The 18,565-nt window shown below is 34.5% G+C and overlaps 1 protein-coding gene across 1 annotated transcript in view; it reads right to left on the bottom strand.

Annotated features, from left to right (window-relative positions):
* Window positions 1–1,154: 1,154 nt before the first annotated feature.
* Window positions 1,155–18,565, bottom strand: part of RHOJ (ras homolog family member J) — a 121,705-nt gene continuing 104,294 nt past the window's right edge. The window contains exons 3-5 of the mRNA XM_003756339.4: window positions 14,864–15,028; window positions 12,208–12,303; window positions 1,155–1,817 (exon numbers count right to left, since the gene is read on the bottom strand). Of these exons, the coding sequence (XP_003756387.1) occupies window positions 1,668–1,817; window positions 12,208–12,303; window positions 14,864–15,028 (411 nt within the window). The 3' untranslated portion in view covers window positions 1,155–1,667. The remainder of the gene's footprint in view (window positions 1,818–12,207; window positions 12,304–14,863; window positions 15,029–18,565) is intronic.

Here is an 18,565-nt window from a genome sequence, read left to right as displayed (position 1 = left end):
AAATCCTTTCAGTTAAACATGGCTGATCTTTAGAAATTTTTGTCCTAGGAAAGGACTTCCACATAGGTAGAGCAGATAGATAACCCTGTGTCATAACTTTGGATGGCTGGGAATGTCCTGCTGATCCAACAAATAACTCTTATATGTGCCAGTGGATGTTTGAAATTCTGCTGTGGAAGCTTTTTCACTCTGTAGCTTCAGGATGTATCTGCCTAACAGAAACATAACTAGTAATTGTGGTGTTCAGGGCAGGCAGCATGAAACTGTGCCCTTAAATCATCTTTGCAATATAAAAAAGGAAATAATTAAGATAAATCAGTTTGAGTGAGAAAGGAACCATGCATTACAACAGTTCCCAGATGGGTGTTATTTATCTAGTGGCTCTTTATTTTAAATAATTATTCTAGAGAACTAGCTAGATTCAGTTTTTTCTTAAGAAGTATGTTTGTTAATTTTTTTGCATCATCTAAATTTGGGGTAAAGTCATGGTTGCTCTGTCTTATTTAGGGCTCTGTAGCCTATTATAGTCCAATAGCCCAGGGAGAATAGGCAATATTTTGACAGGGTTTTGTGTGGTTAATTAAAATGCTTGGTGAATTTAATTGCATTAAATCAGACCTTTCCAATTCAGGGTGAAGATTTTCAAATTCTTCAGAAGTAGGTTTTGACAAGTGGAAGGACGAAGAGGTGCCACTGTAGGCAAAAAGGGAGAATGAAAATTGAGAAGACTAATTTTGCCCATTTCTAGATATTTCCTGGAACTGTCCCATTTCTCCAAATTGGGTGCAAAACGGAGATCTCTTTGATCCATGAATCTCTTCAGGCAAAGCTCTAAGCCTCTCTGAGCTTCATTTTCCTTCTCTGTAAGATGAAGAAATTGTATTAGGTCATCTCCAGGAACCCTCCTGGCTTTAAAATCCCATCATTAAATAGGTTGACAGTCAAGCTACCCATAAGACTGTAGTATATCTTGATTTATACATAAGGACTTCTGGCAAAAATAAGGGCACTTTTTTTTTTGGTTGAAGTCTGTAAAAATTCCCATAGCTTTCTCTCTTGGTCACAAGCATGACTCTGTCAATGTATAGATAGTCTCAAAGTTTTCTTTGGCTTCATATATTTAGAAGTGAGATTGGAGGTAAATGTTGATTCTGAAGTCTTTGGTGTGAACACTGAAATATAAAATGTTAGTGAACAGACACAGCATAGGCTAATTTAGCAGGATAAATCAGGATAGAATAAGTTTCTTGAAACATTGCATATCTGTGTTAGATAAATGTGGATAGAACTGTAGTTCAAGGGAAAAAAATATTGATTACTTTGTATTGGATTTGTGTATATTGTTAAAGACATATATTAAAGCTGCCAAACTGTAACTGAATTTGTCTCTAAGGTTTGATTGCTTTTGATTTTGTTTTCATTATCAGCAACAGTTGTTCTAACTAATATTGGCTCAGTGCATTTTTTTTTTAAGAGTATGGGACTTGAGGAAGAAAAGAATATTTGGTTTGACAAATGTGAAGTCTCACAGATTGGAGGAAGATCTTGGTTTGAAGTGAATTCCTCCTCTGGTCATGTACTTCCTCTAGGGGGCCCCCAATGGGAGTCCCCAGGATGGACTGGCATCCTCACTCCTATGCACTCTTGGAACAGTATCTCAAATAATCTCATGCAATGGTGCAGCAGCTGTGGCAACACCTAGAACAATGCTGTTTCTTCTTTTTGGGATGAAAAATGGCGAGTATTGCTTCATCAAAGACTGTTTTAAGGCCTTTTTGCGTCAGGGCTGAGCATTCCAAGTAGCACTGTGCTCCAATCTGAAACATAAAAGAGAAAAAAAACACATAGCATCCTATCAAAGGTCCACTTATGGGTTAGATTTGGTGACTACTGCATTTGGATACTATACTTTTGCTGTTTGTTCCAGCTACTGGTTCACACAGGTAGCAGGGATAAATTTGTTTGAATTTTGCTCTTGGGAGTTTTAAAGACAATTTTTAAAGTCAAAAATGACCTTTTTTGTTTATTACTTTCTTGACCCCAAGCATTATGGGAACTGGATAGTCCATGCACATGTTTTCTACATATTATTTTAAATATATTGATACCAAATAAGTAATAATGGATATAAAACTAGTGAGAAATGACAGGGTCATATAATACGATAATGATACATATAATAATCACAATAGATAATATATAATCTATATACATGTATATATATGTGTATATACATATATACACACATAAAACCAATATTGTAGAACACAGAACATTGCACCCATTGTGGTTATTGTTTACTTTATGTCTGACTCTTTACCCTGTGGACCCTACTGACAAAGATCTTGGGGTGGTTTGTCATTTTCTCCTTACTAGCTGTGTGACCCTGGACAAGTCACCTAATTGCCTTGCAATAAAAACAAACAAACCACAAAAAACCCCAGAACAAAAACAAAAAAGAAATTAATAAAATTCTTTTAGTCAAACATAGCTGATCTTTAGAGACTTTCTGAACCTTGATGTTTAGCAGTCTTGGGAACGGATTTCCACATGGGAAGTTAAGTGGCTTGACCAGGATCACAGAGCTAAGTTTCTGAAAATGGATTTGACCTTGGGTCTTTCTAATTCCAGGCCCAGCTCTCTATTCATTGAACCATCTAGCTACCTTTAATATAGTATTAAAGAGATCTAAAGTATGTGAGGTTCGAGTGACAAAGTCATTACAAATGGGAGGGGGGGATTTGTAAAGACTTCATGTAAGGAAGTGAGATTTTAGTTGCTCTTTAAAGAGAAGGTAATATTCAACACATGAAGACAAGGGAAGCCATTAGAGATCTGGGGAATAAAGTGAAAGCTTAGGGGAAGGACAATACAAAAATGTTTATCTGAGGGACAAAGTTTAGTCTGATTGGAACATGGAGTTCATGGAGGAACGTTATAATAAGGGATTGGAAGATAGGGTAGTACCAGATTGTGCAAGGTCTTGAATACCAGAAATTTTGACTTTACTCATGAGGTGTAAGGGAGGCACAAGTAATTTCTGACCATAGTAATGGCATGACCAGTTCTATGTAAAAAGATTAATTTAGCAAAGATATGAAGGTTGGATTATAGAAGGAGAGCAAAAGTGGGAATATCTACTGGAAAACTATTGTAATAATATAAGCAAATACAAATGAGAACTTGTACTAGGATAACAGTAGAAAGAACAGAGAGGAAGGTATAGATAAAAGGCATAAATAAGTGTAAATAAGAGGTACAGAAAGGAGGCAGCTAGGTGACTCAGTAAGTAGAGTGCTTAACCTGGATCAATTCAGGCCTCACACTGAGTGATCCTGGGCAAGACACTTAACTCTGTCTTAATCCAATGGAGAAGGAAATGGCAAATCGCTGCAATATCTTTGCCAAGAAAAATCCATGGACGTTATGACCTATGGAGTTACGAAGAATCGGACACAACTGAATATAGTGAACAACAAACAATAACATCGATAGGAGAGATGTGAAATAAAATTAATAGGCTTTGGTAACAGATTGGATATACAAAGAAATGGAGAGGAGGGAAAGTGCCAATAAAAGCACCACAGTTTTGAGCAGAGATCAGTAAATGGTGGTACTACTGACAGAAATAGTACAGTCAGAAAGAGACAGAAAGAAAAGATGGTATAAGGGAAAAGATAAGAAGTTAATTTTGAGATATGTTAAGTTTAAGGGACTGGTAGGAGGGCTGCCATGTACATGGAGATGTTCTTCTGGGTCTCAGAGAAGAGTTAAAAGCTGATATCTACAATGGTAGTAATGGTAGTCATTTGTAAAGTTGCTGTAGCTATGGGAATAATGAGATGGTTAACAGAGAAATTTGGATATAAAATTGGGATGAAGAAATGTGTAAGTGCCTCCTATATGCCATGTACCATGCCAGGTACTGGGGATAAAAAAATAAAAGGGTAACAGTTTTTGCCCTGGACAGCTGATATTTCAATAGGCAATACAGAATGCCAAAATTAGAGCTTTGGGGAATAACCTCATTAAGTGACAGGGAATATAGTATTGATAAAAATTTCTGTATCCTTTATAAAAGATACCCTACATTTAGAATCTGGGAAAAATGTTGCTTCATGGTAGAAAAATACCAAAGGAAAGGATGTTACATGTTAAAGGTTAGAGCTATTTTTAAAATGACTCATTTTCCCCCCACTAGTCTTTGCAAGGGCACATAGCTACTTTGTAATTAAAGAACACAGTTGGATACAAGAGAGAGAGATAAAAGGCAGAGACATAAATTCCCTAATTATGTCACAAAATATGTTATCCATTTGTTTTTGGATTTTGCCCAAGTTTATTTTGTTTGATTTTTATCAACTCTTGAAAGCATGATAATCTAATTAACATTTCAGTCTAATAACTATTTGCCATTTAGTCACTCCTAACAGTCATCTTGGAAAATACCCAAAGAAATTTCTAATTATTTTATAGTTAGTGTTTATAACTATTTGTAATTTATTCTATCAGTGATTAAGAACCTTCAGGTTGCTGTGATTTCAGAAATTATATGTGGTGAGCAAAGTCATCTGAAGACTCTGAAGACTGAGAAATTTATCAGTTAGGGAGTTTGGCACTGTTAAGTCAAGTCAACAAGTATTTATTAATCTTCTTCTATAGATCAAATGCTGTGAACACAAAGAAAAATAAACAATGGGCCCTTCCATCAGTTTAATGGGGGAGACAACATGCCAACAGCTATATATAAACAAGATATAGTTAGGATAAGCTGGAGATGACCTCAGAGGGATTATAGAGGACAAAGGTCTTCTTTCAAAAAGTAGGTATTTAATTGAAGTTTTTAAGGAAGCCAGAGAAGCCAGGAGAATGAAGATGGGCCTGGAAAATGCCTAGAATTAGAAGATGGAGCATCTTGTGAGACAAGTAGCAAGGAGGTTTGTCATTGCATCATGTAATATGTGGAGAAGAGTAAGCTATAAGAAAGCTGGAAAGCTACCTGGTCAGGTCTTAAAGGGGTTTTAAAAAGCCAGAGAGATATTTTTATATTCGATTCTGGAAATGAGAAGAAACCACCAAAGTTTACTGAATGGCAGTAAGGGAGTGAAAATGTACTTTAGAAAGATCAATTTGACAACTTAATGGAGGATGGACTAGAGTGAGGAGAGACTTCAGGTATGGAGATTACCCAACTATTGAAAAAATCCAAGTTTGACAGCACTTTCTCTGTCTCTATTCTGATTTGCTATATCTTGCCTTAATACAGTCTGGGAAAAGCCTGGGATTTCTGGGCTTCCAATTCAGTTGGAAATGAAAGTGTATTCAAGTATAATATAGTGTATTGTATAGAAAAATGAGGGCAAAATCCTTTGGAGTGGAAGCACCTTTTAGATTAAGGGTTCTTCCATGCCCAAAGAACTATGAAATTATGAATATTCTTTGATCCAGCAGTGCCACTACTGGGTTTGTGTCCCCAAAAGATCATAAAAGAGGGAAAGCAAAAATGTTTGTAGCAGCTCTTTTTTGTGACAGTAAAGAATTGGAAAATGAATAGATAACTATCAATTGGGGAATGGCTAAATGAAAGTAATGTAATATTATTGTAACATAAAAAATGATGAAAAGGCATATTTTAGAAAGACCTGAAAAGATTCAAATGAACTGATGCTGAGGGAAACAAATAGAACCAGGAAAACATTGTATATGCGATGATTAACTATGATAGACTTGGTTCTCAGAGTTTCAGTGATCCAAGATAATTCCTATAAACTTTGGATGGAAAACATCAGCCACATCCAGAGAGAAAACTATGGAGACTAAATATAAATTAACACATGCGATGTTCACTTGTGATTTTTTCCTTTTGTTGTGATTTTTCTCTCCCAACATGATTCATAAGGAAATGTGTTTTAAAAAATGAATGTACATGTATAAACAAAAAATTTTGTTTTTATGCAACTAGGGAAAATAAAAAAAGAAAAAAAATGAGGGATTCTTAACCTTTTTGAGTATGTATCCTTTTGGTAGACTAGTGAAGCCTTTGGATCTCTTTTTTAGAGTTATGAATAAAGTAAAATACATAGGATTACAAAGGAAACCAATTATGTTAAAAATAAACATCAAAAATACAAAAGTACAATAAGCACAAAAATATCTTTTAAAAATTTAATTTCAAAGACTTTGAGTTAAAAAATTGATGTTAGATGGAAACATTAATGGATTCTTTGGACCATTTATATAAGAGGATGGCCATCAGAAGTAGTGAATCTTTGTTTTAGTTTATATGATTGGGACAAGACTTAAGTCTCCTTCTTAGATGATCTATTATTAAAAAGAGAATAAAGAATAGTAGTCCTATTTAGACCCAAGGATTAAAAGAAATTTAATTGCCAGCAGTTAAAGGATTGTAGATTTGGAAAAGGACTCAGAGGTTAATTGGTCCAACCTTCCCATTGTATACCTGAGGAGACCCTGAAGAATTCTGAGAAATAGAATTTGAGCCTCAGTACCCTGCCTCCAAAGCCAGAACACATTCTTATTTTTCCCCTGAGGCAATTGGGGTTAAGTGACTTGCCCAGGGTCACACAGCTAGGAAGTGTTAAATGTCTAAACTAGTTTGAACTCAGGTCCCCCTATCTTCAGGGCTGGTGCTTTATCCACTATGCCATCTAGCTGCCCCATTGAACATATTCTATTAAACCTCAAAGTTTTTCATGAGAAGACTTCACTCTACTTTTAGTTCTTCTACTGGCCCTTTGTATGATCTTTGTTAGTCACTTTATTTTTCTATTTTTTGTTTTCCTTATCTATAATATGAAGTGGTTGTATTGAAAGTCAATTAAGCTTACTATGGACTGGGGACTACCTCTCATTGAGGTACCTCTGATTGAGGTACTACCTCTCAATCTCTCAATTGAGAGATTACCTCCCAGTCCATGATTCTTTAAATGAGTTCTCCTGAGAATAAATGGTCCTACTGGGAAATGCCAACAGAGAATGAGGATGAGAGAGTGAGTTGATGAAAGAAATATGATACCAATTGAAACTGGCAAAAGGTAGAGAGAGACTGTTGTTCATCCTTGGTCATCAAAGAGGACCAATAACATATCTTGACTTGTAAGTGAGTTGGATTTAAGTGAGGCAGAGCTGCACAAAGACATCAGCTTCACTCTCTGCTCTAGAGTAATTAGGAATCCGATGGCAAGACATAGGTCAAGATGACTGGTGATGGCCCAGGATGCAGTGGAGATCTTGGTCCTTTTGAACTAAGGTCTTCCTTGGGTTTCAGTTTGTATGAGGCAATACTCATTCATTAGTTAAAGAGCAGATAAGAATTAGAGTAAAAGATGGCCTGGTTTACCTTCACAAAAGAATCAATCAAGGAGGGGGAGACCCTCAGAGTTTCTGGACATAATAGCTATAAACACAATTCCCATGAAATCTTGTGGGAAGGGACATACCACCAAAGGAATGACAGGAGGGAAGAACCATAAAAGTCTAAATGTGTTGAACTCAAAGCTCCTCCCCCAAAGTTGGTTTTAGAAGAATAATGAATATCAACTGCAAATGAGAATCCTGAAGAATGAAAATGGAAACGAGTTAACAATTTTGAAAAAAAAAATTGAATAAAAAGAGGAAAACATAAAGAAGGCAAAGAACTGCACTTTGTCTATCATACACCATGTGCATTATAAGAGGAGAAGAGAGAAGAAGGAAAAGTCAAAATAAATAAAGCCATGAGGACAAGAAAGCAGAAGAAAGTTCCTTTGAAGGAAAAAAAAAGTCTTGTGGTAAGGAATCACGCGTAAAGGACAAAGATAGGTTCTCTGTAAGAAATTATGTGTGAGGGACTCCTTAAATTGGGAGGATTACAAGTGTTATACTTGTGATAAATTCTGGGGAGTAAGATGACATGTTGTCTACCAGCAGAAACTATGAATTGATTTGGAGCCTATATTGTGGGAAAAAAGAACTACTATCTGTTGGGACAATTCCTGGCTTTTCCCTAGAGTTTGCCAAGGCTGTCCTGAATGATGAAAAATGAATGAAAAACATTTATTAAGCATTTACTATGCATCAGGCACTACATTAAGTTATGAGTATTAGTATATTTTTTAAAAAAGAAATAGTCTTTGACCACAAAGAATTTATATTCTGATAAGGAGAGCCCATACATATAGAGGAGGGTGTTTTGCTCTGGAATAGTAGAGAGGACAGGCAGAAATGGTGCACGTAGAGTCAAGTGAATTGGCCAGGTTTGATGACTGGATGAGATGCAATATGATCTGGTGGATAGGATTTATTTTTTCCTATTTTGCATTTACTCATCACCAGTTAACTAGATTGGGCTATAGGGTAAGAGCTAATGAATATATTAACAATTTCAATAAAAGCAATAGAAGGATTTGAGACTTAGACAAGTGAAAATAAATATGAAGTAGAATTCTGGGGGAAAGAACAGAGAATTTTTCATTAAGAGACAAAGAAAAGTTATAATATTTATTGTTGTTTTTGAAGCTGTAGATATGGCTCAATAAGTTATCTGAGGGAGAGAGAGCAAAGGAGAAAAAAAGAGGATTGAGGACAGAACTTTGAAGATTTTCTGAATGTAGAGGATAGGGAAAGCAGCCACTAAAAAAACAATAAAGGAATATCTGGAGAACTAGAACATGTCAGTAGGAAGCCAATATAAGAGAAAGTGTCACTAAAGATAAATCAAGTAGAAAGAAACAAAAAGATCATTGGATCTGATGCTAGTGATTCCTAGAGAACATTTTTCAATAGAATAATATATATAGAAACAGGATTACAAGGAATTGAGAAGAAAGTGGATTAGAAAGTGGTGGCATTATGGCATTTCTATAAGTTTTACAGTAAAAAGAGGGAAGAGACGAAACAATAAATCAAGTAAGTAGAAGAGTCAAACAAAGGTTTTTTTTTTAACCTATAAAATGGAAAGAGCTCTTGGAATAGTGGTGAATACCTATAGTTCCTGTGACTGGGTAGGTGAGGATATTGGGTTGCCTGAGCTTAAGAATTCTGAGCTATATAGTAGAGCTAAAGATGATTAAATGTTCATACTGTCTGACACCGATATGATGGGTCCCTAGCAGTGGAAGACCATTAGACGGCTTAGGGAAGGTTGAATTTGCCCATGTGGGAAAAATTTGCTCATGTGGGTAAAAGCAAGTTAAAATTTCCATGCAGATTAGTATTGAGAGCCAGCCCATGAGTGGCTGCTACACTTCTAGTTCAAGTGAACAATTTAGAACAAAACAAAACAAAATAAAGAATAATAAATAAACAAAAAATGGAAAGAGCTAGTGCAGAAGGAGACATTAAAGAATAAAGAGAGAAGATGTGTAAGATGTTTGGTGGTGTAAAGATTTGGAGAAAGTTAGAGGGGATGGATGGCAGAAATTTCCATCCTCCTTTCCTTCCTCCCTCATTTCCTCTCCTTATCCCTTCCTTTCTTCCTTAATTCAAAAGGACTCATGATGAAATATGCTTTCCATCTCCAGGGAAAGAACTGATATTGTCTGAATGTAAACCAAAGAATACTATTTTTCATTTCCTTCCTTTGCTTCTTTCCATCCTCCATATTCCACTCCTGCTCTCTCTTTTCCTTCCTTCCTTCCTTCCTTCCTTCCTTCCTTCCTTCCTTCCTTCCTCCCTTCCTTCCTTCCTTCCTTCCTTCCTCCCTTCCTTTCTCCCTTCCTTTCTTCAGTATTTTTCCTTTCTTCTGAAAGAAAAGAAGAAAGGATGAGTGAAGATAGAAAAATTTTGAGTACGAAGGAGGGAAACTGAAGGGATTCATGTCAGTTAATCTCAGTGAATAAGAAGCAAAGTTATCTTCTTGAAATGTAGGTGCAGTAGAGAAGAGGGGTAGGTTTGAAGTGTGAGAAAAGTGGAAAGGGTTCAGATTAATATTTGTAATGAAACAAATCAATGATGAATCAATGAATATAAATAGCAATATAAATTTAATATGAATACAACCAGTTATGTTTTGTAAATTTCTGTAATCTTGGTGAAGAACTATCATAGAACTAATAGCTTTGTTCACTGTCAATGGAGAAGTATGATTTGACTTATAGAAAAATTTTCAGAAGTGTATCTTCTGTGTACAGTGTATACACTGTATACAATGAAGTTTGTCTTCAATGTGTGAATTTTGGTATCAATTTTAGGCAGATATTTGCAGCAACAGGGAGACATAGTGGACATGAGCAGAATTTAGGACTTAACAAATACTTTCCCAAATGCTTTCATAACCAAATAACTATTGCTGCCAAGAAAGGATATTTAAAAAACAAATCCAGCTGTGAGTATGTTTTAAGTCCCAGAGAAAAAGTTAATGTTCTTGCTGTGGTTATTTTTTGTATTTTTCTATATTTTTAAAAATTCCCAGTGGCATAGATTCTCCAAGATGATTGGACACCTTAGAAACCTTCTGGTACAAAAAACTTCATTATACAGATGAGGAATCTGAGGTCCAGGGATCATAGAATTAAGAGACAGGAGGAATTTTTAAGATCACCTAGTGCAACTTTATTCTTTACAGATAAAGAAGCTATGGCCTGGAGAGGTTTTAAATGATTTGCCTAAAGTCATACACGTGACAGATTTGGGATTTGAATTGAGGTCCTAGGATTCCAAATCCAGCACTGTTTCCAATGTCCTATATGGTCTCCCAAGTTAATTAATCTACTCCTTATCAATTAAATAGTGCTAGAAATGAATCCAGATCCAGGACTCATTCCACTATGTCAATTATTATAAAAATTTTGAAGTGTTAAGCACACATTAACTTATAAATTCTAGTCTAAGATTTTCCCAAGACAACCACAAAATGCCTCTAGAGGCTAATTTAAATGTCTCACCCATAATGTGCAGTGAGCTTTACAAATAAAATGGATGAATGATTTTATTATCATAAAATGCAGCAAACAGTAATCATGGAGGTTGTTAAATCAAACAATAAGAACTTCAGATGTTTTAATTAATCAAATTTCCTTCTTATTAGGGAACAGACAATCCCATGTGACAACATGTTAATCAATTGAACCATTTTCACAAGGCTTCAGAAAAGAAGTTAAATCCTATCACATTTGTTTCCTTTCCACTCACCTAGTTCAAGCCTTTCTCATCCCTTGCTAGACTAACTGCAGTAGCCCTCTAACTGGCCTCTCTGTCTCCAATTTCTTCTCCTATGTGGCCTCCAGTTGATATATTGATTGCATACATTGCATCTTGTCACTCTAAAAATTTCAATCACCTCCAGAAATAAAAAAAAAACAACAACAAAAAAACTCCTTTGGCTTTTAAAATCCTTCATTATCTAGTTCTAACCTGTCTTTTTAAATGGTTCTTACTTTCATACACTCTAGTTTCCAGTTAAACTGGTCTACTTTCTATTCCCTGTTCAGAAAATTCCATTGGCTCTTTTGACACTAATACTCAAGCTGTTCCCCCTCTTCCTCTCTCCACTCCTCTCCCTTGGAATAATTTTCCTTCTCAATTTCAACTCTGAATTCTCATCTATTAAAGGATCAGCTCAAATTCTCTTTCCCACAAAAAACCATTTTCTGATCCCTTCTCCTCTCCCCTGTTGTTAGTGCTTTCCCACCCCCAAATTACTTTGTACAGTTATCCATTCCATGGGGAGAGCCATAGGGTCACAACATCCCCATGGTCTGAAAAAAACATTTTTGCTATTACCTTTGTATCAGAGAAAAATTCTGAATTTTTTCTTTTTCTTTTAAACATAAATATATGTTTACAATATCTTATTGTAAAATCTGGGTTGATATTGTATACTACTATAAACATATTTTATACATTTCTGAATTTCTAAACTTTTTCTGTGTTGTCTGCTGTTTCTGCAAAACTTCTCAAAATTCTCATTTAATTTCTTATGTTAATGAATGATATATCTAAAACAGAATGGGGAAAGTCTCAATGTGGAAGGGAAAACTGTAGTTCCTTACTTTCATATATTTGCCCTAGTTGAATGTAAACTCTGGGAGGGCAAAGTCTATTTCAGTTTTATCCTCGGTGCCCAGAACTAAATAAATGTTTGTTGGAATTGATTTAAAAAGAATATTAGAAAAAGCATAGTAATCTTTCTCTTCCTGTCAGGTCCAAAGCACTCATATTTAACATTCCAAATTGTTCTACCAATATAAAACTCAAGTTTTACCATACCGCCTTGGCAAGCTTCACTCCATGCTCATAAGTGAGGGGTTTCTCTTTCATGTAGAACAGCCTAGCCAATGTTTTGGGGTCGTCCCGAAGATCAATCTAGCAAAAAGAGCACACATGGCAAACTCAGTTTCCCCCAGATTATAGTAGATGTTTATGAAATGATATTATGAAACAATAACAAACATATTACAATAAATTTTTATCTGGGAAATGAACTGTCACATTCATGGTTTAGGATCATAAAGTAAGAGAACTGATTTTTAACAACATACACAATGTACATATTACAAATAAATGCTATCCTTCCCAAATGTCACTTGAGGAGTTCATATGCTAAATGCCTATAATGTTGTCTGTTGAGCAAACATTACTGAAATTGTCTTCAGTGACAGTTAATGAACTCTACAACATAGTTTTGTTATTTTATAACTTCATATTTTTTCATCCCCCAATTCACATTCCTTTAGCTTATTCACCATAGTTATTTCCCAGTCTCTTTTGGCCATTTCTAAAAATCAAATACACCTTTATAGGATGAATATTTGCTATTATTGAGCATATTCAAAAGAAAAAAATTCTAAAAGTATTTGTAACAAATAATAACAAGAACAGTGAAATAAATACATGGTGTCCCTAAGTGACTACTTTAATATGGATAACATTCTTTTGGATGGATAAGTTTGGACATTCAAGTTAAATGATGTCATATCATATTATAGTCATATCATATATATTTTTTACATATGGGAGTGATGGGGAATGTTGGATTTTTTGTGGACTTTTTATCTGAAGAACACAAAAACAATAAGTGCAAAATTTTAAACCTGATTATACTTGCATTATTGATCTCTAACCAATTTCTTGCCTTGATGAACAACATCAGTACCTCTCAGTAAGCAGTACTGATATTAAAATATATAGGATGATTGAATTTTATATCTATTATTTTTGTAGTGAACACCCAAGTTCACTGCAACACTGCAATGTTTGGATATTTTTCATAAAAACATAATTATAACCACAGTTTATAAAGAGGATATTTCTTCTTTTTTGCCTGTTTTATTCAAATGTAGACAATTTACTACATTTAAATATATACAATCACATATAGCTTGTTCATTTTTTAAAAGGCAACATCTATTTATCCCTTTGTAGATTTTTTTTCCCTCTCCAATTTCCTTTGTAAAACCAGAAATCAAATAAAATAATATTGAAGGAAACCTATGCCTGTAATCCTAATACTATCAGTTCCATTCAGTGTTTATGTAGTTTTCTATCTGCAGACATAATCATTTGAGTAAAAAAGAACAAAATCTAGGTAAATATGCAAAGATCAATGCCATCTTTAAATTCTGTTTGGGTGAGCATGGAGGCAACTATTTTAAAATCATCCATTCAACAAATATTTATTGAGAACTTATAATGAGCAAAATATTGTGTTAGTAATTGTGGAGAATAGAAAGATGAAGAAGACATGATTTCTTAAAAAAATTTTTTAAACAGTTTACAGTATCATATAAAATATTTCTTTTAAAAATACTAAAATATTCATGTTTGTTGATAATTATCAAAATTATCTTAAGAAATCCAAAAAAGATTTGTAGGATTTTAGATTTAGAGCTGGAAGGGAATTTAGAGGCCATTTATTCGAACCCCCTCATTTTATAGATGAGGAACAAGAGAGATTAAGTAACTACTTGACAAAAGTTACATAGTGAGTAGCAGAGCTGGTATTTGAACCTACATTCTTTGACTACAAACATAGCACATTTTCCAATGCCTTTTCTTCAATGATCCAATGATCCTGTTATAGGGATATCTTCAGGAGGAGATAATATTTAAATTGTTCCTTAAAGGAACTTCTTGAGAGGTGAAGGTAGATGGGTAGCATTGGGAAAGTAGGGCATCTTAAGAAAAAGAAAATGTCTGCAAAGATAGGGAGGCAGGAAGGAGCATCAAGAAGCCCATTTTGGGAAAAGGAGGGGAAGAATATATAAGGAATAGAAGATGACAGTGGAAAGAGAGGTTGAAGTTAGATCCCAGAGAATCATGGATTCTAGATTAAGGAGCCTGGACTTAATTCAGGAGGCAGAGGGGGAAGTATTTATGCTTTTCAATTAAAGAGGAACATGATTAACACTATTGCTTATTTATAAAATATTTCTTATATTTGTAAAACCTGGTTAGTTTATTAAAAAAACTTTAAAAAATTCTATAACTACCATTTTGTTCATACAATTTTAATGAAATATTACAGTTTTATCTTCTTTTCCAAGATGGCATTAAGGAGATTCATGTGTGTGAAGACCATTATCGAGTTTAGTTCTTCATCTTTTTTTTTTCATTGACTAAATGATTATGGCTAGGTTACATAAAAGATTCTGTAGCATTTGCAAAGGTAATATTTCTATACAATACTTATTAGATTCACAAGTTAATCAGCTTTCAGAGATTTTAAAAGGCTCCTCTAACTTTACACACACACACACACACACACACACACACACACACATGCATACACATGCACACACATACACACAGAGGGAGAAAGAGGGAGGGAGAGAAATGGAGGAAGAGATAGAGAAGGGAGGGAGGAAGGAAGGAGAGAGGGAGGGAGAAGGATAAAAAGAGAGAGATCTGCATCTTAGGTTTTAACCTGTGTTCCTATGAGGACAAAAGGGACATGAGGCATACAGCCTTTCAGTTCTGGTACCCATTCTTCCTGGACATTGTGATAAGAGGCAGGATTTACAACAGAAAAACAGATGAGAAATACATCGGTATTGGGGTAGGAGAGTGGTCTCAGTTGGTTGTAGTCCTCCTGTGGAAAAACAAAAGAAAGAGTTGAGTGCTCGGTTGGCATGCTTTAACTTAATAGTAGAATGTAAATAAAGGCATTATTTATAATTATATTATATTATTATATTAGAACTTTTAGCCAAATATTGCCATAAATATAGAAGCCAATTTGAATTTGACTTGATGGCCTATTGCAAAATCTAGGTTTTTGCTATCAGCTGGGAGACATTTTTGTTTGTTTGACTAAGATTTTTTTTTACTGTATTATTCAAATCTCATTAATATGAACTTCAAGGAATTGTCCAAATTCTTATGAGACAGTGTAATACAGTAGAAAGAATGCTGGATTGAGTTAGGGGATCTGCCTTTTTATTTCAGCTGTTATTTGTCTGACCTTAGGAGAGTTATAATATTAGGGTCTTTGATTAGATGATCTCTAAAGTCCCTTTTAGCTAAAATCTATGATTCTGAAATATAGAACCTTTGTTTTATTGGATATTACTTGAATTAGTAGACTATTCATGGGGGATAGTAAAGAGAGGGGAGATTTGTTTTCTTATAAAGATGTTTATTATAATGGTATTTGATTTTTTGATATGAGCTTATTAGAATAAAAAAATAAAGAGTTCATACTGAATTTTACTCAAACCTTAATATTTACACATTAGAGTATGTGAGAAATTGGTATTATAACTGCAAGCCACAGTGGATGGAATGTGCTAAGTATTTAACAATTTATACTTTATGACAAGACTTTTCAGAACAAAATCTGTTTAGGTTTAGATGGTCTCTGAAGAAATAAAGAGTCTAGTAGACAGAAGTGAGTGAAATATAGCACTATATCTCCTCAATAGATAGCTCTGTTGTAGATGAAGAAAAGGAAGAAACCCATCTGAATGCTCTCCAAAACCCTCCAAACACCTTCAAATAATACCATAAAACAATTCCTGGAGCAGCAGAACTCACAAAAAAGTAAAATATTTTTCTAGCCAAAGACAATTTAGGTTAGCAGGAATAGTCTGTCACATTTGAATGAGTGTAGAGCACAGTCCAATACAGGCCATGCCAATAGAGTTCCACTTCCAGGAAACCAGGACTTGGGAGCCACTGAGTCAATAGCAGTAGCAGTAGTGGTAGGGCTTCGAAAGCTCTCAATCCACAGACAGTAAATAGGTTTAACAATTGGTCAGAAAACAATTACAAGGGTGTCTTTCCTAACACTGAGACAGAACCCCACTGCTTTGTTTTTATTAGGCTCGGTCTCAGGGTGAGGATTTTGAAAATCAAATATGGAAGGCAGAGGAAAAATTGGGAAGAGAAATGAGAGTGATAAAAGAAAATCATGAAAAATGAGTCACCAGCTTGGTAAAGGAGACCAAAAGATACTGAAGAAATTAACACCTTAAAAACAGACTAGAGCAAAAGATTAAAAAGACAATGAGGAGAAATGAGAAGAAAATGCCTTAAAAAGCAGAATTGGTCATATGAAAAAAGAGGCACAAAAATTCAGTGAAAAAAAAATTTCTTAAAAAGTAGAACTGGCCAAACAGAAAAGTTTCTTAAAAATTAGAATTGAGTAAATGGAAGCTAATGACTTTATAAGAAATAAAGAAACAATAAATTAAAACCAAAAGAATGTAAAAATAAAAGACAATGTGAAATATCTCATTGGAAAAACAATTGACCTGTTAAATAGATCCAGGAGAGATAACTTAAAAATTTTTGGACTGAAAGCTATGATCTAAAGAAGAGCCTAGATAACGTCTTTTAAGAAATTATCAAGGAAAACTGCTTTGATCTTCTAGAAATAGAAGGCAAAATAGAAATTGAGACAATCCACCAATCACCTCCTGAAAGAAATACCAAAATGAAAACTCCCAAGAATATTACAGCCAAGTTCCAGAGTTTCTAGATCAAGGAGAAAATACTGCAAGCAGCCATAAAGAAACAATTCAAATATTGAGGAGCTACAATCAAGATTATCCAGGATTTAGCAGTTTCCACATTAAAGGATTGGAAGACTTGGAATATGGTATTCTGGGAGGCAAAGGAGCTTGGACTACAACCAAGAATCAATTACCCACTAAAACAGATAATCTTTTAGGGGAAAAGACCGTCATTCAATCAAATAGGAGATTTTCAATCATTTCTGATGAAAAAACCAGAACCAAACAGAAAATTCAATCTTCAAGTATAAGACTCAAGAGAAGCATAAAAAGTATTATGCTAAGTGCTAGAGGTGCAAAACCCAGAAGAAAATATACTCTCTACTCTCAAGGAATTATCAGTCTCCATATGAATACTTCTTCTGAAGGTGAACTTAACGCCTCCTTGGGCAGCCCATTTCATCTTTGGACAGTTCCAATATCTACATTGTTTTCTATTTATGTTGTGGTTAAGTCATTTTTTAGTTATGTTCAATTTTTTTATGATCCCACATGGGGGTTTTCTTGGCAAAAGATAATGGATTAGTTTTCCATTTCCTTCTCCATCTCATTTTATAGATGAGGCATCTAGCTAATAAATTTCTAAGGCTGGATTTGAATTCATCTTTCTGGCTCTAAGCCCAATGTTCTATCCACTGCCTCTACCTATAGACTCTCATTAATTTCATTTCACTGTTTCTAGTCCTGCTCTCTGGAGTCAAAAAGAATATATCTAACCCTTTTTCCTATGACAAGTCTTCAAAATGACTATCTGCCTCATCCAAATATTCTTGTCCTCAGGCTAAAATATTCTTTTCCCAACATATCATTATATAGCATGATACCTAACTCTTTGCCATTCTAGTTACTATCTTTTGGATGAGTTCCTGTATGTTAATGTATTTCCTAAAATGTACTACTTAGAAATGAACATAATACATTAGATGTGGCAATAACGAGGTGTGACTCATCACTGATGACTAATTATCTCTCTTAATATAGCCTGAGATCCCATAAAAAAGAAATCTATATTATCCTATAGGAAAGTAGGAAGGGAAGGGGATAAGAAAAGGAGGGGGTGATAGGAAGGAGGGCAGACTGTGGGAGGGGAAGTCAGAAGTAAAACACTTCTGAGGAAGGACCTGGTGAAAGGAGAGAGAATAGCATAAACAACGGGGAAAAATAGGATGGAGGGAAATATTGATATAGTTATCAATATTAACTGAAAAAAATTAAAACAAATTTCTGTTTTCAAACATATAGAGAACTGAATCAAACTTATAAAAGAGCTGTTACCCAATTGATAAATTATCAAATTATATGAAAAGTTTTCAGATGAATTAATCAAAACTATTCATATGGAAAAAATGCTCCACCTCACTATTGATTGGAGAAAAGCAAATTAAAATAATTCTGAGGTGCTAATCTATTAAATTGGTTAATAGGACAGAAAAGAGGATGACAAATGTTGGAGGGGATGTGGGAAAAATGAGACATTCATGCACTGTTGATAGAATTGTGAACTAATTCACCCATTCAGTAGAGCAAGGGTTATAAAACCATGCATATCCTTTGATCTAGCAATATCATTATTCTATATCACAAAAGAGATAAAAAATCATATATATGCTCCA

The sequence above is a fragment of the Sarcophilus harrisii genome, chromosome 2 (genome assembly GCF_902635505.1).
Source record: "Sarcophilus harrisii chromosome 2, mSarHar1.11, whole genome shotgun sequence".
Taxonomy (NCBI): Eukaryota; Metazoa; Chordata; class Mammalia; order Dasyuromorphia; family Dasyuridae; genus Sarcophilus; species Sarcophilus harrisii.
The sequence above is the reverse complement of the archived record's forward strand: the minus strand, read 5'-3'. Positions and strand labels throughout refer to the sequence as shown.